At 39.4% G+C, this 24,997-nt stretch overlaps 1 protein-coding gene and 1 long non-coding RNA gene across 3 annotated transcripts; one reads left to right on the top strand and one right to left on the bottom strand.

The window, feature by feature from the left end:
• Window positions 1–3,490: 3,490 nt before the first annotated feature.
• LOC123504670 lies at window positions 3,491–13,454 on the top strand. 2 transcript variants are annotated; one of them, XM_045255434.1, is made up of 3 exons: window positions 3,491–3,737; window positions 8,729–8,809; window positions 12,495–13,454. In XM_045255434.1, the coding sequence occupies exons 1-3, from the start codon at window positions 3,554–3,556 to the stop codon at window positions 13,397–13,399; spliced, it is 1,170 nt and encodes a 389-aa protein (XP_045111369.1). In that variant the 5' UTR covers window positions 3,491–3,553; the 3' UTR covers window positions 13,400–13,454. The 2 variants fall into 2 exon arrangements, with proteins under 2 accessions (XP_045111369.1, XP_045111370.1); XM_045255435.1 differs by lacking the exon at window positions 3,491–3,737 and adding an exon at window positions 4,313–4,523.
• On the bottom strand, window positions 4,007–5,094 carry LOC123504672. Its single transcript, XR_006674913.1, has 2 exons — window positions 4,856–5,094; window positions 4,007–4,202 (listed from the first exon to the last, which is right to left on the bottom strand). It is a non-coding gene; the product is annotated as an uncharacterized LOC123504672 (long non-coding RNA).
• Window positions 13,455–24,997: the final 11,543 nt, after the last annotated feature.

Consider the following 24,997-nt stretch of genomic DNA (forward strand, 5'->3'; position numbering starts at 1 on the left):
TTGTCCCTTTAGTGGTTGTGGTTGTGGTGGTGGTGGTGGTGGTGATATGGTGCAACTTCCTTTCCTGCTGCCTCGGGACGACACTGCAGCCCCAGCAGAGCCCAGAGGACTGAGGGAGCATTGATCTGTGAAGGACCATATTATCAACTCTTCTGCGCCTCATTTTGATTAATCATGCATTCAGCAGGCGCTGGTAGAAGTGACTGAAGTGTATTCTATAATATGTTTCCATAATTCTATATACTAGTAACATCAATTGTGTGTGTGTGTGTGTGTGTGTGTGTGTGTGTACTTATAGTTATTACTAATAGGGCATGAGCTACGCTAGTGTGATCCCGTCTCTATATTTGTACAGCGTTTTTTTTTTTTTCCAATAAATTTGTAGACACTTCTGACCGACACTACGTACTCACTTACCTTGTTCATAACTTCTATAATTCTCTGCGGGAAACTATGTTTTATATGTTACTTAAACCTCTTTTTCTTTAGTTTCTGCTGTGTCCTTGTGTGAACCTGATATATCCTACTTCCCTTCGCAGCAGTTTCTTACCATCCACTTCTTCCACTCCAATTTGTAAATAAATATCAAATATTACCTTTCTCTTCTTTGTTCTAATGTTGGCAGATTCATTTTTTTCCTGTTTTCATTTAACTCTTTTAGTTTTGGTTTCATCTTCATTGTCATTCTTTGTATCCTTTCTAGCTTTTTTTACATGCTTCTTCTTGTGTGAAGACCACATTGATAAAGCATATTTGATGTTTTGTTTAATCATAGTGGTAATTATCTTTCCTTCATGTATTTGGTGAATGCTGTTCCACCATGTAATTTCTCTATTATCTTTTTTACGTGTACTAGGTATGCATGTTTCTTCAATTGTTGTCTGTCCGGTGTCATCATTCTCAGATCTATCTCTTCTTGTACTTCTATTATAGCCTCATTTCCCATTATATATGTCCATTTTGGTCTCCACTTTTTCCCCCCCATTTTCGTTGCATACATTTGGGTGTCTGTATGTTTAATTTATGTTCTTCATCCTTTCTAATTTTCCTTTTAGTTTATTTTTTCCATTAATGGATCGAAGATTCCATTGAAACTTTCTCGTTCTATGTTATTCCGTCAATATTTATTGTTCTCTTTAGAAAGGTGATAGTCATTGTTGTGGTGAAGAAAATTATGATTTACAATCTCTCTCTCTCTCTCTCTCTCTCTCTCTCTCTCTCTCTCTCTCTCTCTCTCTCTCTCTCTCTCTCTCTCTCTCTCTCTCCATTTTGTCGGCGAAGCAGCAACGGAAGCAGCAGCAAGTAGGAGAGCAGGGCGGTAAGGAACGTGCCACTAGTTGCCACCTGAAAATACTGAAAGGGGTTTCAATCTGAGTTACTCATACCGCCAGGTGTACGTGAGAGGATTTTTGGCGTTACGTGACAGGTTTCTCAAACTACTTCAGTTTTTAATTAACTGCATATGTAACTGTAGAAAGTGGCCTGCATGTGCTAGGCTAGATTTGTCTTTCACTAGAACCAGGACGCTTAAATGACAACGTTAACAAAGAAACGCGTGGAGTGTTGTCACTTGAAAGCACACACTATTCCTCCATTACCCTCGCCGTCAAGTACGTTGAGATCTGTTTCATGGTTTCCTATGTATTTGTACTCTGATTTTTTCCCCCGGTTTAAGCTGCTGGGCAACAAAGTCACGTATCAATACTGCAGCCATTATGACGGTAACGGTATCATGGCCGAGTTTATGGTTTTCAATTACGTCTGCATGTCAACGGCAGTTCCGGCAGAGACTGATTAATCGATGTATGTAATATGTTTGTTCGTCTGCCTATCAGTTTTAGTATACATTCATTACCGCACCCAGCTCAAATGTGTGTGTGTGTAGTGGGGGGGTCATGTAGGGGAAGGTGGTGTAAGATGGAACCCCCCTTCTAAATCCAAGTATAAAGGACAAGTTTCAAAATTTTACTCCTAGATGTCCTTCACGTCGCCCAACAATGATGACATCATTGCAAGTAAGAACGATAACTTTGGTAAACGTTTCGACATTTGAATTTTACTAATGGGGTAAGAGGGACCCCATGAGAAGGGGAAGGGTGGGTTTGTTGTGCTAATTGCAAAAGCTGGGCTCATGAGCAATGTGCAAGGATAGATGGTGATGATGCTGAGGAAAAGGTTTTTGTGTGGAATTTATGTCATTAAGTTGTGCAGGGAGAGATGATCATGAGGGAGAGTTTTACTTGATTTACTTTTTTGTTTGTTTGTTCGTTTGATTTGTACCAATAAATTTGGCTCATGGGCAATGTGAAAGGATACAATGATAATGAGAAAGAGTTTTTCTTTTGTGCTTTATGCCAATTAGAATTTGTTTCTTCATATTCAGTTTGCGGGGTAAGATTGACCCCTGGGAGTCCGTCTTACCCCATCATTTTATTTTGGGCCCAATAGAAATTATTATTTTGAAAATTCTTGTGTTTCATTGTTTTCCTTTAAAAACCGTGATCCGGGTGAGGATTTCGAAGATAACATCCCAATGCACCACCACAAACCCACAAACAACCAAAAATATTTAAATGTGGTTTCTTGGCTCAATACTTTGCTAATAAGTGGTCCGTCTTACCCACCTTCCCCTATATCTATCTTATACTTGAGGACCTGAACTGGCCCATAAATTGTCGAGATTCCTTTTACCTTTCCTGATGCGGCATTGTGGGTAAGGTGTACGTAACCAGCACTGAAAAACTTCAAGGGATACATAAGATTAAAAAGGTTGAAAACCGCTACTGTACAAGCCTACATGAATATTAAAGGACACATACGTTTGTTGCGTGAAATGTTATGATGTTACTTTCAAAATCAGATGAGTATCCGTCCTCCTTCCCTCCACATCATGCTTCCACAAGCAAGCACAGTGTACATTACCCTCTTTGTGCTCACATAACACAGCCTGGCTATCTCCGCGTGAGCATGAGTCACTGCGGCAATACGTGACTGTGCGTTTTATTTCATTATATCTGTAACGCCGCACATTTGGTGAAGCTTCAGCCACTAAACACATCTAAATAGCAGTCTAGCACTATCAGCAGTAAGCACCACTACAGTATCATAATTCACAGTTTTTTTTTTTTCAATTTCTACATTTCATTAAGTAAAACTTTCATCTAATTGATATCAAGAGCAGGATGAATACTATTTTTCCACTATTTAGGAAGTAACCGTGGCTGTAGTCTATACCGGGGCTTGAAAAGATCGTACGGGACATAATGACCATTATGAGTAAGATTATTGTCACCAGTGTTGCGTAGCCTTTTTTCATCAACCTTCTTTAACAATCTGCATATACATATCTAGTTATATTTTCATAAGTATCTTAGTAATATAATTTCTACTTTGACATTTATATATGGTACAGTTTCTCTGCTACCTAGCTACGACTAATTAGATAGATACTTTTAGTAATAGCCTCATCTAACTTCGCAGTCAGCGTATATATTTCTAGGCTTTCAAAATCTCAATAAAGGAGATAAAACAAAAGAACGCATAAGTCAGATATATGAAGCAAAATATTCAGACAAGACACCCTCTGTTAATTTTCTGCTCAAAACGTATTGTGCTTGCTGGTGCCTGGCCGCCGTGGCAGCGCGCAGCGAGCTACGCAGCAGAGGCATCAGTTAACAGCCGGCCACCACCAGGTGGGATGCTTCTTCTTCCGCCGCCTTTGAGTAGCTGGATCGAAGGTAATATATGTTGCGTCTTATACATGCCTATCAAGAATAGTTCTAGATAAGAGGAAACGCTATATTTGAAATGCTAGTGACTCCATTTGCTGCATTCTTGTTTAATTCGGTACGTATTACGCTGTGGTGACTGGTGAGTGTAGCTTCGGTTGATGGATCAAGGCCAAGAGGCTGCCGCTGCCTGCCCACATTCTGCTTTACGATATTTGACAATTTACCCACCCCTTGTATGGAGTTTTAATAAGACAGTGATCAGCGTCAAAGTTGTGATTCTTTGATGTATTTTATTGACGGTATGCTGACAGTAGTTTTTGTTTGGGTACAGTTGCCTACGTGACGTGTACTGGCTCTAATGGAGCCAGCATTACTTGATGTTTAGGGCGTGGGCTGTACCTCTCCTCACTTTTGCCACTTCAATCCTGGAGTGTGACCCTCCTGGACCATGCCCAGGGACAGGACGGCAAACTGTAGTTGAAGAAGAACCAGTTTCCTCAGACTTGACCTGAAGCAGTGGTGCTGGTGGCTCATAGACATGTAACATACGGGAACGGGTAATCATCATCTCTCTTTCATTTATATGGAAATACAGAACAGTGTTTGATATGCATACTTTATGTACTGAAAAGAGATAAAACAGTATGCTGAAAATATGTAATATTCCTGTGTTTTGTAACTTGTGTTTGGTGTCTTTTTGTTGGCGTTGGGTACTGCACAGTAAGAATGTAATATGCGTACATACTGTACCTGTTTGGTGCTCTACACATGGATTACTTCTGCATATTAATGGTAAATACAAACACAATGTTTTTTTAAGTCATAATTTTTATTTATTTGCCAATTTTGAGTGCAATGAATTTTTTTAAGTGTTATCCAGAAATCTGGAATTCTCATGAAAGGAAAAACACATATCTAAGCAAATTTTATAAGTTCATTTGAAATTATAAACATAAACAATTACCAAAACAACAGGCCTAGATTTTAGAATGGAAGCTATGTTACAAATATAGCAGAAGCAGGCAAGCATAAGCAAACAGATATCATGCAGGTTTTTACTGATTTGTACAGGTCTCAACCAAATCAAGTATACTACGATCCACATGTTATACACCAGTACTTACCTGTCATGATCTTTAGGAAAGCGATGGAAGACCAAGTGTGGGTGGATGCCCCACTCTAGTGTTCATTTTTGCGAATTTCTTGAGAACATGCGGCGTGTAACCTGTCACTGCTGTGGGCACATCTTGATCTTGATCTTGATGGTACAGGTGATGCAGAATTTCTTCTGGGTCAGGCCTTTGTATCGGCAGCTCCTGTAGGGAACATAAAGAACACCAGACAACAAAGAGGGCAATCACCATCTTTCACACCACTAGTTCCTGCATCTGGCACGCCACATTCTCTCCAGGAACTCTTTCACAGCCTCAATCATCCTTTCATTCGTCTCCCCACACATTCCCAGCAGCAACACCATCCATTCCCTTCCTGTCATCTCCACTCTGTCATGCCCCAGCTCCTCAGCACCACTTGCATCATCTCATACCTGTCTCTGGCATACTTCACACACTCCACCACCACATGTTCCACTGTCTCATCCTCTCCCAAGTCACACATCTGGCACACTTTGCTGCGGGACTCTGACCATCTATAATTCCTTGCATTCACATCCATGCACTGTGCCCTAGCTCGGAAGAGAAGATCACCACCCAGGCTTCCGTCATACCACTTTTCATACATTGGGGCCTCTTTCTCTCTATACCATACCAAGGTACTCTTTTGCTCCATCCTATTTCTCCAGTCATCCAGTCCCACACCTTTCACTACTCTGTCTATCTCACTCTTCCACTTCCTTACATCCCATTCTCTACCTTCTCCATTTCTAACAATCATACTCCAGTCTCTCTCTAAATGTCTTCCTTCTACCTGTTGAAAACCCAACTACTTACTAACCCACTCTTTGCTACCAGCCTGACACACCTCTTCCCCACTTGCTACTCCTGACATTCCACAGAAACACTTTTCTCACTATCCTTGCATCATTCATTCGTTCTAACCTAGCCTTATACTTTAGGGTCGCTTTCACATATCTCTCTCTAAAAGTGCTCCAACCCATATCACCCCTAAGGGCCTCTACTGCTGCATATCTAGGTGCATTAAGTGCCATTCTTGCAACTCTATTCTGCCCTATTTCTAACTTATCTAGTTCACTCTCATTCCAAGCAATCACATCCATACCATACATGATGCTCGGAACAGCCACGCTCTTCCAAACTTCTCGCAGCACGTCATATTTACTCGCCCTCATCCTTGCTGCACTTCCTAGACGACCTACCCACTGATTTGCCATACTTATCTTCTCATTCTTAATCTTTACACAGCCATCCGGACTCATCCACATCCCCAGATACTTATATTCATCTGTCTGCTGCACCTCATTCACTCCTAATCTCCACACATGGTTCCTCTCATCCTCTGACCTATGCACAACCATTACCTTACTCTTTTCACTACTAAATCTCACTCCAAAATCTCTTCCATACCCATCTACTACATCAAGCATACTCTGTAGCTCTTCTGCCGACTCACTCATGACTACAACATCATCTGCATACAAGAGCACACCTATCTTATCATTTCCCACATTTACACCTGCATTCATTCTCCTCATTCTAGCAGCCAATTCTTCTGTATATAAGCTAAAGAGGGTTGGTGATAATATGCAACCCTGCCTAACTCCTCTTTCACTCTTCACCCAGTCTGTCTCTATATCCCTAGTTTATACTTAGCTCTTGTATCCACATACATACTTCTCACTATGTTAACTATCTTTGCACTTAACCCAATTTTTTCTAACACCCTACCTAGCATTTCTCTGTTTACCCTATCATATGCTTTCTCTATGTCTAGGAAACCTAAGTATAGTTTGCTACCATCCCTTTTCTTTCTCTCAATCAATTCATTCACCACAAACAGATTGTCTTCTGCTCTCCTGTCCACTCGGAATCCATTTTGCTCTTCGCCTAACACTCCAACTCTCTCAATCCATTTGCACAATCTCTCATTCAACACCGCACTGAACACTTTGCCTACTGTGTTAACTAACGCAATCGGCCTGTAGTTCCTCAACTCATTCTTACTCTTATATCCTCCCTTATGCAACAAGGTCACCCTGCATTCATTCCACATTCTCGGCACTCTCTCCTCCTCCCACACCTGGTTGAACAACTCAGTCATCCTATCAATCACTACTTCTCCTCCATTTTTGTACATTTCATACGGTATCTCATCCGGCCCTGCTGCCTTCCCATTCTTCTGCTTCTTCACACATTTCTCCACCTCCTCCCTGCTGATCCTTTCATTCAACTCATCTGCATCCTTTCTCTCCAGTGACACATGTCCTTCATCCACATCAAAGACCTCACTTACACCTCCAATCTCTTCCCAAAACTCTTTTATTGCCCTTCTCATTTCTTCCTTATCAGTCACCACTGCCCCATTCACCTTCAGGCTCTCCACATTCTCACTGTTAGGCATCCCCTCACCCCTCAGGAATCTATACCATTCTCGCCCACCTTCCATACCTTTCTCTCTAAGGGACTGAATCACACTTCTCTCACTTGTAACTTTAGCATTCATTATCTTTCGCTTCGTCATTCGCTGCTGACTCACATACGCTGCCCATGCATTCAGGTACTCCCTTTCAGCTTCCTCACTCTCATGTCTCCTCTTTCTTAACTGTCTGCACACCCTATTCAGTCTCTTCCTTTCCTTCCTAGCATCCCTGATCTCATTATTCCACCACGGCCTACATGCATGCTTTCTGGCACTTGTTCTTGCATACCCTATCTGGCTTACTGCTACATTCCTCACATTTTCTACAAATCTATCATTCAGTTCATCCACGTCGCTTAGACTTTCATCCTCCCAGCTCCTCTCACTCAAGTCCACCTGGAAATTCACACTTGTTTGAGTGTTGACACATGTAAACATGCAGACGGATCAACGGTGCTGATCTTGATCTTAAGCTGCAACAGCAGCGCCATCACGTGAGTGAACCGCAAACAAGAAGAGTTGCCAGTTTGCCTAGGCTACACGGTAAATTGACACTTTCCAGTCTTGTTTATTTATATAGTCTGTGGTTCTGGAGCCCTGTAGGACATGGCAAAAGCCTGCCATTTCCTATACTGTTTGTATTATGTCACATTGCTTACTTATTCCTCACCAAATATCACCAGTGAGAAGTTTCACTGTAATTTCCACAAACGGTATGATTTCTATTCATTTACTCATACAGCATTGTTAGAAAAGACGGTAAAGTTATAGTTTAATACAATATCCTGTATCTCTATGATCTCCCCCAACCCCCTCCAACAAGCTTTTTGTTTTATTTTATTTATTTATTTTTTTTTTTTTATTATTTAAATACCATGTGGGCTTTTTTACGGGAATTATGGGCTAAAAGGGATACTTTTTGGGGTACCTATCTCAAAGCCCACCCGCAAGGAAACCGTTGCCTCGAGTGAGGAAGCCCTACCTACACTCGGACCGTGGACAGGTTATGGTAGGCTTTGTAAAGCAGAACACTCACCAAAATTCTATTCTGTGGTAAATATGTCGTGTAAAAATGTTGTGCAGGTCAACTTGGAACTGTGGCCGTAAAGATTAATAGATGAAAGTTGGAGACATTGCATGGCAGTTGTAGGATGTTGCAAATTCATTACTATCAGCTGAGGTTCTATAAGTGGCAGCTGAAGTGCTTTGGGCTAAGCTTGTTATTTTAATTGATCCAAAAGCTATTTCACTGAAAATACTTTATTTTCATCCATCAGACAGTAATTATTTATATTCAAAGTTAAAGGGTTATCACTTTCAATGATTTATCATTGACTTTTATATATATCTCTCAAATGAATACCTATGCACATTTCTAATTTATGCTTTTCTCTTTTAAATATCTCTCCACATGTATTTTCAAGTTGTTTTTTGTGTTTCAGCACAGCGCTTCAATCAAAATTATCACTACCATCAAAGCGCTCAACCCATACCGGCTGAAGTAAGAGACCAGACACAAAGATGTAAGTGTGAGCTTGGAGATTATTGACTTATTGATTTGAATGATTTGCTATCAGTGGTATATGAGCAGATTTGTAGTAAGAACTTGAGTAATTAATATTGACTCAAAAATATTCTCAATGATTCCATGCAGTTAACTGTAGCACTAGGACTCTCTCTCTCTCTCTCTCTCTCTCTCTCTCTCTCTCTCTCTCTCTCTCTCTCTCTCTCTCTCTCTCTCTCTCTCTCTCTCTCTCTCTCTCTCTCTCTCTGTATGTGTGTATAATAATAATAATCAACAACATATTGATAGGAACTTATAATACAGTGTGGACAGCTAATAACTGAAAATACTATACATTATAGGCAAAAAATATTAAAGGAATATAATAAACAAACCACACACCAGAGATATAATTAAAATGAAAAAAATAAAAATGGATGAATTGTAACCTCAAAAAAAGAACAAGAATGACAACAAAGATAAGCAAGAGTGAACAATATCAGTAGTTATTAATCAGCGTGACTAGACTGGGGATGGTGTACTTAGAACGGTTGGTGCTAGCTCCTATAAGGACCAGCTTATTGCAGGCATGTAGGGCTCTTTGGGGTGGTGGTGGCGAGGGTTGTCAAGTAGTCTGGAGCCGAACTGCTTGAGGCTGGCGGCGTAGTGGTCAGCAAGGGTGGGGAAGTGCAGGGTGGCAGGGGCAGTATTGTTGGTGGTGTAAGTCAATGTATGTGACTCTTTTAGCTGTTTCATCCATCTGTCTTTAACAATTTTCCAATTGTCAACTACATCTTTTTCATACTTCCTTTGTTCCTTCCTCTCTTAGTGTTTGGACATGTCCATTTCTTACTACCTTAAATTCTTCCCAATTATTATGTCTTCCTCTTTCATTCCATCTATTCCATGTCGCATCCTTTTTCACTTTTGCTGATTGACATCTTGAACTACCAGTCTTCCTTTCTCTCCCCCTCACTGGATCTGATTTTAGGAACATATCTATTAATCTCTTCATTATGAATATTCATAAATATATTCCACTTTCCCTATACATTTTTTGCTGTGTACAGTTGGTTCCACTCAACTTCTGTGAAGTTTTTCCTTAATTTTGTGAAGTTTGCCTTTCCATAATTGTATCTTCTATTTTTGTGAAGTTCGTTCCTGTTTACTGTTGAGTCACTGTCCAGGCTAAATTAGATTAATAGCTGATCACTTTTACCTAGAGGAGTGATTATCTCTTTAATGGCGTCAATCTCTTTTATAAACAATGTCAAACCTCGATGCCTAGTCAATTTTTCCAACTCTTGTAGTTTCTCCAATCCACTGGGTCATAGTGTTAGTCATTATTAGGCTTACTAGTGTGTATCCCCACGACTTCTTCCCCTTGCATAGTTCAGTTTTCCCAGCATACCTCCTTGCAGTTGAAGTCATCCATAAGTGTTACATTCCAACGTTCATATTTTTTAAACAATTTCCCATATCTCAACATTTCTTTATACTTGTTTTGATTCCATGTTTTAGTTTTTGGTGGTACATATGCTGCTTTGAAATCTCTTTTTTTTTCTATCTCCTCTTCCTTTTATCTTAATTATAATTACTTCTGCCATACCTTCTTCCATATCTACATTTTCCACTGCTGTATTCTTCTTAGTCAGTAGCATCACTTCTCCTTTCTTACTATTTGTACACCTTAAACATAATTAATTACTCCTTTCTTATTATTCTTAGATCTTAAACACACAATTTTCATCTCCAATTTTTATATTTTCTGCTGGCTCATTTAGTTTAGTTTCTGCAATACCCATGATGTCCCGGATGTCTTGCTGTATTATCTTATTATGATTATTAACTTTCTGCAATGTTGATATTATTTCTTTTAAATTTGTATACACTACTGACCATTTAATGTTACTACTTACATTACTGACTCACCTTATTCTTTCCTTGTCAGATACCACTTCCTCATCCTCTCATCTTTGACCTTCCAGTGGAACTTCTTTTCTTCCTCTGATCTGTTCTCATTTTTTTCTTTTGCCTTTTATAAGTTCATTTGTTTTGTTTCTCTCCTTATTTATGTCCTGTTTTGTCCAGTTTCTGATATTGTTCTGTTTTATCAAGTTTCCATGTATGTGATATCACCTCTAATGCTGTTGTTTGTGCTCTGACTTCAGTGGTCTCCTTCCTTTGTATATTTTCTAGTCTGTGTACTTGTTCAATTTTGCTTATGCAGTCCTCATCTTCCCCCTGAATACTTCTTACCACATTCTCTGCTACCTTTTTTCTTTCTCTCACTTGGATTTTTTTTTTTTTTTTTTTTCCTTCTCTCATTCAAACCAAAGGTAACTACAATTACTTTTCTTGTCCACTATATCCCGTACAATCAATTCCTTTTGTTAGATTGCTTTCACTATCTCTTGGGTTAGGTTTACCCTTTCTTTCTGTTGTTTCCATGATTTCCTTTAACTTTTGCTTCCTTCCTTTTCTTTTTGTATTCAAGATGCTCACTTTTTATTTCTATCACTTCATTTTCCTGTTTCATTACTAACTCTCTTCCCTTGTTTAGTTTTTCTTTAACTCGGCACACTGGGTTTTCAGAGGTTTTGTTTTACTCTTCCAGTTCATGTTGCCTCTTTTCCAAGACTACTTTCCATTAGGTTTTCTTTTCTATGATACATTTTTACGTACAGTTTCTTGTTAGAATTATCACTGAATCCTTGGAATGGTGATCCCCTCACCTCTTCCCTTTCCTTCAAAGTGAAAACCATTTCCTTAATTCACTCATGTTTACCTCTTTTGAAGATTTTTTTCTATATAGAGACAGAACCAGTACTGAAACACAGCCCTTTCTCCTTATAACATATTCTACTGTAGGGATGTAGGACAGTGTTTGGTGTCCTTTGCTGGTTTGTTTACACTGGAGCTCAGCTCTTTGACGTCTCCCTGCAAGGGTACATGTGTGTGTGTGTCTGAAGTTAGGAGTAGAATATACTTAAATGCATTGAGGACAGCAGGTCACTCAGGATAGTGGGTGCTTGTTGTCCACATATGAAAATAACAATGTCATTACAATTGCTTCAGGCTTATTCTGGGCCAAAATGATTTGGATGAGTTACTGGCAGATTTTGTTCTTACAACCTTTATTTGGGTTGGACCCTTTGGATCAAGCAGACAGTGTCTGTATGTTGATATATGAGAATGATTGTCATTCTTTATATTGTTGCTTATAACTTAATTTTCCATCAATTATTGTGTTTTAGTATCAAGGGTACTGCTGTACCTTACATAGTGCTGTTGTGTTTCATCAAAACATTCGATAAAGAAAATGGAAATAAAACCTTCATCTTTTAGGAAAATGCAGATTCTTTCCAGATGCAAGTAATGCTAATCATAGCCAAATTATTGAAGCATTTCTACCAAAGAATATTGCAGAAATATTGTATCTTAAGGATGAATGAATGTTGCCAGATCTATTTGCTGTCAACTCAGCATAGTGGTAGGATTCTTGTGCTGTCTGCAGGACATCTTAGTGCTGGTTTGAGTAAGATTGGAGGCTCTCTCTCTCTCTCTCTCTCTCTCTCTCTCTCTCTCTCTCTCTCTCTCTCTCTCTCTCTCTCTCTCTCTCTCTCTCTCTCTCTCTCTCTCTCTCTCTCTCTCGTAGTGTCTTGTACATGGTTCCCATATTTATTTTGTAAATTTTCTTACAGCTTATCTGGCTCCAAGTCAAATGGCTCCTACAAGTTTTTCCAAGGACACAAAAACCAACTGTGTGATGTCTCCAGCAAGTTCACCAGTGGATAAAAGCTCCTGCTGTGCAATGTCTTCTTCAGTCTCCCACATGGATGGACTTTCTCACAACCTAAAGTCTAATACAAACTCTCCAGAGGAGGCAAAGCCTGATGGTGTAGTACCTAATGGAAGTTCTCAAGAGGACTTATCGTCTGACTGTCTCATGTCTACTGCAAGTTTTCCAAAGAACACAAAATCTGATTATTTATCATCTCCTGCTGGTTCTGAAGAGGATACAAAACATGATGACCCTCTAATGTCTTGTACAAGTACTCAGATAACAAAACCTGACTCCATAACACCTCTTGCAAAATGTTCAGAGGTGACACACTTTCCTTGTCTTGTGTCTCGTAAAAGATGTCAAGAGGGGACACAGTCTATCGGTCTATCAGATTCTGAAAGTTGTTCAGAGAAGACACATTCTGCATGTCTTGTGTCTTGTCCAGCGAAGAAACAGAAACCGTCTACCAGTCTGCTGTGTCATAAATGTCCAGAGGAGAAGCAGTCAGTCTGTCAGCTGTGTTTTAAAAGGTGTCAGGAGATCACTCACTGTACATCATGCACTAGCCAAGGTAAATCCCAGACAGAAATAGAGATTGTCAAATCAAATGAGCTTCGACTTCTCCAGCTTGAAGATGTGGAAGCACGTAGGAAAATACCCATTAGCATGTTTCCACCAAGATCTAGGTCACTCTTCCCTTTGGCTTATAAAACACTTGGTTTAGGGAAGACTCATCACTTTAAAGATCATGAAGGAGATTGCTCAGCCATTGCAGCTAGTATTGCTCGTGATGTCTCCTTAATCATTACGAGAACTTTGTAGTTTTAGGGATGTAGGTTTGATAACAGACTCGTTATCTTTAGAATTAATAACAGACCCACACTCCTGGCATTCAGTCCTGTTTGACACCAGTGTGGATGAGCACCGATTGGGCGAAAGCATTCCGATCACGATAACCGCCCTTATGCTACTTAATGAATTAAGCAGCGTCAGGTAAAGGAATCCTGTTTTGGGAATGCTTTCGCCCAATCGGCGCTCATCCACACTGGTGTCAGACAGGCTTGAAACCCAGTTGCGTAGGTGGTTGCTAAATCTGTGGAACACTCTTAGTGTGTGCTGTTGCAGGTGAATTGCTTGTACAAGATAGTCTTTATGTGGCAGCCTGCATCAGCCAAGACATTTTGTACTTGTTTGGAACAGTAGGCTTCCAGCGCTGCCTGCAGGTGGTCACGTGGCCCACCAGTGCTTGGGCCGCTTTTAGAGAGGGAGATTGTCCCTTCTAGTGTTCTTGTGATCATGCTTTTATGGAAGGTTAGCTTTTTACATCCAGACAAAATTGAAATGGAATGTAATAATGCATGATGATGTGTGGAGAAATGCAATCACAAGAGAACACCAGAAGGGACAATCTCCCTCTCTGACAGCAGCCTAAACTCTGATGGGCCATTTGACCCTCTGTAGGCAGCACTGGAAGCCCACTGTTCACTCTCAAACAAGTACAAAATGTCTTGGCTGATCCAGGCTGCCAGGTGAGGGTATCACATGCACTGGGTGTTAAGTTAGTAGTCATGCTTCACTTAGTTCACCACTGCCCATTCATAATAAGACTTCCATACTTTGTACCTACTCCCAAGATTGTTCCCTACCCTGCACCTACTCCAATCCTTAGACCACAGGTACTTCCTGTAAGACACTGCATTGGAAGTACTCTGCATCAGCTGGTGTCTGAAGATTGGAGTAGGTGTGGGGTGAAACATCTATGCAGACCATCATTTCATACACTTTCTTGCCACTTCAGAAACATTTTGAGGAAGAAACAAAGAATACAGGTTGATTGTTAGAGATTGGTACAAGTTAGGTATACTATTTATGAATTCTTGACTTTTATGATTTGCTGAAGTTGTCCAGAAATATTTTGTAGTAAATGAGTATTTTATCAAAAATAAAGAACATCATAAAAACCTGAACTTATTCACCAACATCCACCACTCCATACTGGTCAAGCCAGTGTCTGTGCCATTGGGGTGCTATGTACAAAGCTTAAGCACCAGTGAGTGGGACAGACCAACCAGGCAAGCTGTTGGCCAGCTTCAGAATTCAGGGCAGCAGAGTGGCAAAGTGAAATGCTGCGGCAGTGAGGTGAAGCACACAGAGGTGAGGTTACTGAATCTATGGGAATAAATTACACACCAGAAAAATAGTGACTTTCTTGACAAATAGCCAAGAAAAATCAATTGAAATAGTAATATTTTTTCTTTGTAGCATTACTGGTTATTCCTACATTAATCAAAAATGGTTTGTTTCTATTTTTTAGTTAAAACATTACTGTATGTATAATGAAACTTGTATCAATGAAAAGTTTTGTTTATGTAACATGGATATAAGTAATTTTTCGGTTATCTTATTACCTGTCTGGTGACCAAGTGTCATCTTTGATAATTCAAGAATTTCATGATAATGATTTATGATGGATCCACAAAAGCATTGTATATTGTTAGGTTTATCTCCACAAAAGCATATATTGTTAAATTAAATTATTGTTAAAGTAAACAAAACCTATCTATCTGTCAATATGTGTGTATTAGGCCTCAGTCATATGATAATGATGCCCTATACTGTCACTAAGGAAAAATAAAACTAGTCACTAAAATTTTATTGTTAGCACTGTCCCTTTTAATACTTTAAAATAAATTACTCTATGCAGTAAGAAAAATTACCCAAGTGTGCTGTACAATAATATTCCATTATGCCTTATGTGGACTCCGAGAATTGGCCTGAACACCCCCCCCCCTCTCTCTCTCCAATTTGTTGGCGAAGCAGTAACAGCTAGGAGAGGAACGTGCCACTCACTAGCTGCCACCTCAAAATACTGACAGGGGTTTCAATCCGAGTTACTCATACCGCCAGGTGTACGTGAGAGGAATTTTGGGACAGGTTTCTCAAACTACTTCGGTGTTGGATTAAAAAGTGGCCTACATTTGCTAGGCTAGATGTGTCCTTCACTAGAACCAGGGCGGTAAAGACGTGACAACCAAGGAATCCTTAGTAATAGTAACAACGTTAACAAAGAAATTGGCGTGTTGTCACTTAAAAGTGCGCACCACTCCTTCATTACCCTCACCGTCAACTACGTTGAGATTAATTGCTTCATGGTCCATGTTTAGGTTGTTGGGCAACAAAGTCACGTATCAATACTGCAGCCATTATGACGGTAACAGTATCAAGACCGAGTTTATGGTTTTCAGTTACGTCTGCATGCCAACGCCATTTCCGGCAGAGACTGATTAATCGATGTATGTAGTATGTTTGTTCGTCTGCCTATCAGTTTTAGTATACATTCATTACTGTACCAAGCTCAACTGTGTGTGTGTGTGTGTGTTGGGAGGGATCATGTATATCTATATTATACTTACATGACCTGAACTAACCCATAAATTGTGGAGATTCCTTACCTTTTCTGATGCTGCATTGTGGGTAAGGTGTACGTAACAAATACTGAGACTTCAAAGAATACATATGATTAAAAAGGTTGAGAACCGCTAATGTACAAGTCTACAACAATAATTAAAGGACACGTACGTTTGTTGCATGAAATGTTATGAAGTTACTTTCAAAATGAGATGAGCATCCGTTCTCCTCCCCTCCGCATCATGCTCCTACTAGCATGCACAGTGTACTTACCCTCTCTGGACGTGCTCACATAACACCGCCTGGCTATCTCCGCGGGACGTAATGACCATTATGGATAAGATTATTGTCACCAGTGTTGCGTAGCCTCTTCATCAACATACTGTATCTTCCTTAACAATTTGCATATACATTAATTATATTTTCTTAAGTATCTTAGTAATTTTATTTCTACTTTGACATTTATTATACGGTACAGTTTCCCTGCTACCTAGCAAAGACTAATTAGCTACTTTTTGTAATAGCTCATCTAACTTCGCAGTCAAGGTATATATTTCTAGGCTTTCAGAACCTCAATGAAAGATTTAATACAAAACAATATAGAAGGCAGATATATGAAGCAAAATATTCAGAGAAAACTCACCCTCTGTTAATTTTCTGCTCAAAACGTATTGTGCTTGCTGGTGCCTGGCCCAGTGTTGCCAATTTAGCGATTTTGTCGCTAAATTTGGCGATATTTGATCATTCTTAGCGACTTATTAGAACAGCTTGAGACATGTCTCAAATTTAGCTACTTACGCATATATTTAGCGACAAATTTGGCGACAACAGAGTTGACACTAATCGGAAAATAATTGTGGTATGTTAATTTTTAAAAGGTAGGCCAACATAAATAAATGAATAAACAGAAGACAGTTATAAAAGCTTGATAGTCTAAACTTTAAATGGCGAGTGATGAGAGGGTGGGGGACAGGGGTTACGGGGTAGAGTCGAGGCCCCCGAGTCCAGAGATCCTCGCGGGACTGTGGACGCGAATTATACACGTTTGCTTCGCGTCACTGAGAGCATCATGTAGTTTTGGAGAGGAAGCTTCTATGGACTGGGACTTCCTAACTGAATTCGAGTAATGGTGAGTACCTGTTTTCCTTATCGTTAAATTATTTGTAACATAACAAATATATGTATGGATAACAAAAATCCAGCAGGGCCTACAATATGGTTATCCTATATGTAAGTCAAGCGACTTCATATAAGAACTGCTGTAATATATATATATATATATATATATATATATATATATATATATATATATATATATATATATATATATATATATATATATATATATATATATATATATATATATATATATATATATATATATAAGAAGACTTTAGCGACTTTTTAGCTACTTTTGAAAGTGAATCTAGCGACATAGAAAATTTTCATTTGGCAACACTGGCCTGGCCGTCGTGGCAGCGCGCAGCGAGCTACGCAGCAGAGGCATCAGTTAACAGCCGGCCACCACCAGGCAGAATGCATCTCCTTCGTCTTCCTTTGTGTTACGGAGGGATCGAAGGTAATACATGTTGCGTCTTATACATGCCTATCAAGAAAAGTTCTAGATAAGAGGAAACGCTATATTTGAAGTGCTAGTGACTTCATTTGCTGCATTCTTGTTTAATTCGGTACGTATTACGCTGTGGTGACTGGTGAGTGTAGCTTCGGTTGATGGATCAAGGCCAAGAGGCTGCCGCTGCCTGCCCACATTCTGCTTTACGATATTTGACAATTTACCCACCCCTTGTATGGAGTTTTAATAAGACAGTGATCAGCGTCAAAATTGTTTCTTTGATGTATTTTATTGACGGTATGCTGACAGTAGTTTTTGTTTGGGTACAGTTGCCTACGTGACGTGTACTGGCTCTAATGGAGCCAGCATTACTTGATGTTTAGGGCGTGGGCTGTACCTCTCCTCACTTTTGCCACTTCAATCTTGGAGTGTGACCCTCCTGGACCATGTCCAAGGACAGGGCGGCAAACTGTAGTTGAAGAAGAACCAGTTTCCTCAGACTTGACCTAAAGCAGTGGTGCTGGTGGCTCATAGACATGTAACATACGGGAACAAGGAATCATCTTCGTTGAGACGTAAACCTCACGTCTCTCTCTCTCTCTCTCTCTCTCTCTCTAATGGTTTTGACAAATTTATGTAGGTGGGAGTCAGGGGTACAGTGCTAACATTATAGGTGCTGGAGTCCTGTAGGATAAGGGATAAGCCTGCCATTTCCTAAACTGTTTGTATATATGTCACATTTCTTAGTTATTCCTCACCAAAGTTTCACTATAATTTCCACAAACGGTATGTTTTCTATTCATTTACTCATACAGTATTGTTGAAAAAGACGGTAAAGTTATAGTTTGATACAATATCCTGTATCTCTACCATTACCCCCAACCTCTCTAACAATTTTTTTTTTAAATACCATGTCGGCTTTTTACGTAAATTATGGGCTAAAGGGGATACTTTTTGGGGTACCTCTTATCTCAAAGCCCACCCGCAAGGAAACCGTTGCTTCGAGTGAGGAAGCCCTACCTACACTCGGACCGTGGACAGGATTCGAACCCGTGCGCGTGGAGACCCCTCGGACCCTAAGGCACGTATGGTTCCACTGTACCACGGCGGCCTTTGGGGAGTTGGAGGTTTTGTGTGGGAGAGGCATATATGAGCAATATAAATATGGGTTTTGATAAATTTAGGGATATTTTCCTATATGTTTGAAAATTTTTGCTAAATGTAGGGAAACTTACTTAATTAAATGTAGGGAAATTTGACATACCATAGCTTCCCCCCTCCAGGAAACTAACCTATCCCTAAAATTAACCTAACGTAACCTAACCTGTTCCGGCTGGGAGAGGGGCTGCACCCCTCAGCACCCCGACTCTAGGACACTAAGGTTCCTAACCCTAATATAAACCTAACCTAGCATATCCTAGCTGGGGGTCTGCATCCCCCTCCGGACTCCCTTGCTCTAGAACCCGGTTCTCTTATAGTTTCACACGATATGCTCAATCTCTACCAATTATAAATTCATATAACTCACAATACCTTAATGAGAGGATGGAGGTCCTGGCTGTGGGTCATCCATTACTCGAGTGTCGTTAAGTTCACTGTCCTCCACAGGGACAGCAGGAGCGGGGGCAGCGCATTGTTGTGTCGATTGCAGCTTATTGAGTTGACCAGCAGTAAGGAAGAATTGGTGGTGATAGTGTTGCCAATTTTCCGTAAGGAAAAGATTGTACCAAGCAAAGTTTTGTTGAAAATATTCACTGTTCATGCCTGACCTTTCTGTCCATTCCTTTAGGTCCTTCCATAACCTTTCAATGTTCTGCATATGGACATGAGTGTCTGAAGGCTCCACAAAGTTTTCTGAGTGGTTCATGACCCAGTGAGTGAACTCTTCATTACTGAGTGTCTGGTATGCTTTCTGTCCGTCACGATGGTACTACTGGGCAAAATATATTTCTTTATGATAGGAAGTAGTGTCGCTCCACATCTATCCCAATGTTCTATCAAAGGGACGAAAAATTTTCTTTAGGACACTCGCTCGATGTTTCCAAAGAGCCATACACTACTGAGGTTGCAACCCTTGTTATATTTTCTCCAAATGAAAGATGTTTTATCAATTTCTACCACTATACTGTCACCACCAATTGGATGCTGGTTCTTAAGCAGAGTTACTTCTGAGCAGAAACTCTGCCAGTCAACACTAGTGGTAGGGGACCACTTAATTAAGACTCTTGAGTACAGTAGAATGATCCCACTGTTTTTTTTTGCAGCCAATGATTGCAAAATAATACCAACTGCCACTCAGGAAGATTATAACCTTCAAGGAAATTGCCTTTATAGTCTGATACACTAAAAGTACACTGTTTAACTGTATTTTGTTTAGGCAGCTTTTGGTAATCACACAGTGAATCACAGTGAACACCAACAAAACCAAACGCCTACTGGAAGGACACCACGTTCCCTGAGAAGTTCATAGCACAGTTCATCTTTAGAATAAGATTTTGCAGTAATTTTCCAGTAATCAAGTTTGCAACCTTTTCAAGTAATGTCAGTGGTGGCCATGGCTGAACTGAGCACACAGATGTCTCTGTGCACCTGTCTGCCCAGCTGTGCCCTGCCTACGAATACATATAGCAAATTCCCATTGGCGCAGCTCGTGGTAGTAAGAGGTGGTGGCACATCATTGGACTAAAGAAGTATATACACTAAGAATCCTGATCAGCAGTTACCCATAAATCCTAGCTATAAACAAATGCAAGTCAGTGTACTGCTCATTTCCAAGTGTGATGGAGCTCTGGAGTTCGCTCTGTAGCTCGTCGCAGCTCACTGGACTTAGAGAAAACTTAACAGACACAGCACATTTCTGGATCTATTTTAGCGTTATTATTCATTTGTGGCAGGTACTGTACTAATTGGAAATGTTGTAATTAGTAAGAACAACAACTTAAGTGTGGCCAAAACCACCGAAAAGACAATGGCATTCCTTTCTTTTCTCCCTCCTCTCCTTCACAGCCATATCTCCTCTATTACCTCCTCTCCTCAAATTTACCTCTTATACCTTCTCCACAGTCTTATCTCATTTCTCCTATCTTTGAAGATTTTTTATTTCCTTCTTATGTACTGCTCTCATAAATTAAATTGCCTAAAATATGGCAAGTTTATGCTATTCTAAGGCAAAAAAGAAAAAAAATGTAGGTTAGAATTCAGAGATGCAGTGGTGACATTAAGTAATAAGGAATTCATCAATGGTTGTATTTTGATTCCTAGAACATGAACACTCTGACTATTGGGGATAATTTTATTGAGAAAATCTCTAGACTTAGTAAAAAAGTCTTAACTTAGAAATAATTTCTCTAAATACATGGATTTATCATGTTCATTGCAGCAGGTCATTATTATTATTATTATTATTATTATTATTATTATTATTATTATTAATAATAATATAATTAGAGAGAGAGAGAGGGGAGGGGGAGGGAAGGGGAAGGAGAGAGGGTATAGTGAAATTGTAGTGTCAGTGTAGCGCCAATGAGATGATGACCTCAAGCATTTCTCCCTTAATTCAGGAGGTGGAAGGCTCAAGTCCTAAAGATATAAATGATATAATATAATATAATATAATATGTTATGCTTCCATCACTATCACTGCCTTTGTCATTTTTTAACTCTACTATGAATATATTTTATTGCTTTCAGTAGTAAAACTTCACTAAATGCTGAAAAAAAAAATGAAATGCTTCTAGATGTTTAGAATTCAGCAATGTTAGTATGCTGTATATATATATATATATATATATATATATATATATATATATATATATATATATATATATATATATATATACACAGGTAACTCTTGATTTATGTGTTTTTGCACTAATACTTTATTTTCATCCATCAAACAGTAATTATTTATATTCAAATTTTTTATATTTTTTTATGTAGGGGAGATGGCCAGCCAAGGGCAAAAAAAGAAAATAAAAAAAAGGCCAAGCTTGGGAAGACAAGTTGTAGGAAGTCGGAAATACAGATGCCGGGAGGGAGTTCCAGAGTTTACCAGTGAAAGGGATAAATGATTGAGAGTAGTACTGGTTAACTCTTGCGTAAGAGAGTTGGACAGAATAGGAATGAGAGGAAGAAAAAAGCCTTGTACAGCAAGACTGCAGGAGGTGGGGAGGCATGCAGTTAGCAAGATCAGTAGAGCAGCTAGCATGAAAATAGTGATAAAAGATAGAAAGAGATGCAACATTTCGGCAGTGAGAAAGAGGCAAAAGACAGAGAGTTAGAGGAGGGGAGTTGATGAGATGAAAAGCTTTAGATTTCACCCTGTCTAGTAAAACTGTGTGACTGGAACCACCCCAAACATGCGAAGAGCACTCCATACAAGGGCTGATAAGGCCCTTGTACAGAGTTAGCAGTTGGAGGGGCGAGAAAAACTGGCAGAGACGCCTCAGAACACCTAACTTCATAGAAACTGTTTTAGCGAGAGATGAGATGTGAAGCTAACAGTTAAGATTATGAGCAAAGGACAGGACTGAGGATATTCATTGTGGAAGAGGGAGACAGTTGAGTGTCATTGAAGAGGAGGGGATAGTTGTCTGGAAGGTTGTGTCGAGTTGATAGATGGAGGAATTGAGTTTTTGAGGCATTGAAAACTACTAGATTTTCTCTGCCCCAATCGGAAATTTTAGAAAGATCGGAAGTCAGGCGTTCTGTGGCATCCCCATGTGATCTGTTAATTTCCTGAAGGGTTGGACGTCTCTGAAAGAACGTGGAAAGATGTAGGGTGGTATCATCAGCGTAGGAGTGGATAGGGCAAGAAGTTTGGTTAAGAAGGTCATTAATGAATAATAGAAAGAGAGGGGGCAACAGGACAGAACCCTGAGGAACTTCACTATTAATAAATTTAGGAGAGGAACAGTGGCCGTCTACCACAGCAGCAATAGAATGGTCAGAAAGGAAACTCGAAATAAAGTTGTAGAGAGAAGGATAGAAGCCATAGGAGGGCAATTTTGAAATCAAAGCTTTATGCCAGACTATCAAAAGCTTTTAATATGTCTAACGCTACAGCAAAAGTTTCACCGAAATCTCTAAAAGAGGGTGACCAAGACTCAGTAAGAAAAGCCAGAAGATCACTAGTAGAGCGACTTTGACGGAAGCCATACTGGCGATCAGACAGAATATTGTGAAGTGACATGTTTGTGAATCTTCCTATTCAGGATAGATTAAAAAATTTTAGACAAGCAAGAGATTAAAGCTATAGGACAGTAGTTTGAAGGATTGGAACGGTCACCAAAGTTAAAGAGGTACCACTTTCAATGATTTATCATTGACTGTTACATATCCCTCTCAAATGAATACCTATGCACATTTCTAATTTATGCTTCTCCCTTTCAGATATCTCTCCACATGTATTTTCAAGTTGTTTTTTGTGTTTCAGCACAGCGCTTCAATCAAAATTATCACTACCATCAAAGTGCTCAACCCATACCGGCTGAAGTAAGAGACCAGACACAAAGATGTAAGTGTGAGCTTGGAGATTATTGACTTATTGATTTGAATGATTTGCTATCAGTGGTATATGAGCAGATTTGTAGTAAGAACTTGAGTAATTAATATTGACTCAAAAATATTCTCAATGATTCCATGCAGTCAACTGTAGCACTTGGACATTCATTCTCTCTCTCTCTCTCTCTCTCTCTCTCTCTCTCTCTCTCTCTCTCTCTCTCTCTCTCTCTCTCTCTCTCTCTCTCTCTCTCTCTCTCTCTCTCTCTCTCTGTGTGTAATAATAATAATCAACAACATATTGATAGGAGCTTATAATACAGTGTGGACAGCTAATAACTGAAAATACTATACATTATAGGCAAAAAATCTTGAAGGAATATAATAAGCAAACCACACACCAGAGATATAATTAAAATGACAAAAAAATGAAAATGGATGAATTGTAACCTCAAAAAAAGAACAAGAATGACAAAGATAAGCAAGAGTGAACGATATCAGTAGTTATTAATCAGCGTGACTAGACTGGGGATGGTGTACTTAGAACGGTTGGTGCTAGCTCCTATAAGGACCAGCTTATTGCAGGCATGTAGGGCTCTTTGGGGTGGTGGTGGTGAGGGTTGTCGAGTAGTCTGGAGCCGAACTGCTTGAGGCTGGTGGCGTAGTGATCAGCCACTGCAGGGTGGCAGGGGCAGTATTGTTGGTGGTCTAAGTCAATGTATGTGACTCTTCTAGCTGTTTCATCCATCTGTCTTTAACAATTTTTCTGCTTTTTTTGCAACCACCCTTGTTGAGTTGTTCAGTGATTCTTTATTACCTCTCTTGAAAATGGGTACAATACTGGCCCTTTTCCAATCTAGATGGTCTTCTTCCTTAAAAGAGCATACTCTGATGTTATGTAATATTTCTGCCAACTGTTCATTACATTCCTTTAGTATCCAGTTTGACACTCCATCTGGTCCTTGAATCTTATTCACATGGAACTTTCATATGGATCTCCCTCATTTCTTTGTCCTTGTGACCTGTTCTTGCTCCTTCAAACCTGTTTTCTTTGATGAATAGTGATTGAAAGCACATATTCATTATTTCCATCTGACCTTGCATCCTCATCCTTGACATTATCTACTCTTAATCTATTGTTTGATTAAAAAAAAAAAATTAACATCTACAAAAGAGTTTTTGGCTCATTTTTGCACTTGTCAACTACATCTTTTTCATACTTCCTTTGTTACTTCCTCTCTTAGTGTTTGGACGTGTTCATTTCTTACTAGCTTAAATTCTTCCCAATTATTATGTCTTACTCTTTCTTTCCATCTATTCCATGTCGCATTCTTTTTCACTTTTGCTGATTTACATCTTGAATTACTAGTCTTCCTTTCTCTCCCACCCACTGGATGTGATTTTAGGAACATATATATTAACCTCTTCATTATGAATATTCATAAATATATTCCACTTTCCCTGTACATTTTTTGCCGTGCAGTTGGTTCTTCTCAACTTCTGCGAAGTTTTTCCTTAATTTTGTGAAGTCTGCCTTTATGTGATTGTATCTTCCATTTTTGTTAAGTCTGTTCACTGTTCAGTCACTGTCCAGGCTAAATTGAATTAATAGATGGTCACTTTTACCTAGAGGGCATTGATACCGTATTTTATAGCTTATAAGGCGCACTTTTTTCCTAAAAAAAATACCCTGAAAAATACTAGCGCGTTTTCTAAGACAAATGTTGTATTGTACGGCAACATCCAACCTCAAGTGAGCGTGGACACTTGACCGATAGTGACCTGGATTTGTATGTTGAGTCATTACATTATGATGTTAGCTTAAGTACTATTTAATTCAGCCTTTTATATTATGTAAACTCAGCACTTAGGTGTTACAAGTATTTCCAATACCATAATCCTTCCTGCAGCGTACTCAGCATGTGGAGAAAACGGGCCGC

The sequence above is a fragment of the Portunus trituberculatus genome, chromosome 16 (assembly GCF_017591435.1).
Source record: "Portunus trituberculatus isolate SZX2019 chromosome 16, ASM1759143v1, whole genome shotgun sequence".
NCBI classification, from domain to species: domain Eukaryota; kingdom Metazoa; phylum Arthropoda; class Malacostraca; order Decapoda; family Portunidae; genus Portunus; species Portunus trituberculatus.

Coding starts and splice junctions, on each gene's coding strand:
- LOC123504670 (XM_045255434.1), top strand. CDS start 3,554: ATGAAGCAAAATATTCAGACAAGACACCCTCTGTTAATTTTCTGCTCA. Junction 3,738..8,728: donor TTTGAGTAGCTGGATCGAAG/GTAATATATGTT, acceptor TTTGTGTTTCAG/CACAGCGCTTCAATCAAAAT. Junction 8,810..12,494: donor AAGAGACCAGACACAAAGAT/GTAAGTGTGAGC, acceptor ATTTTCTTACAG/CTTATCTGGCTCCAAGTCAA.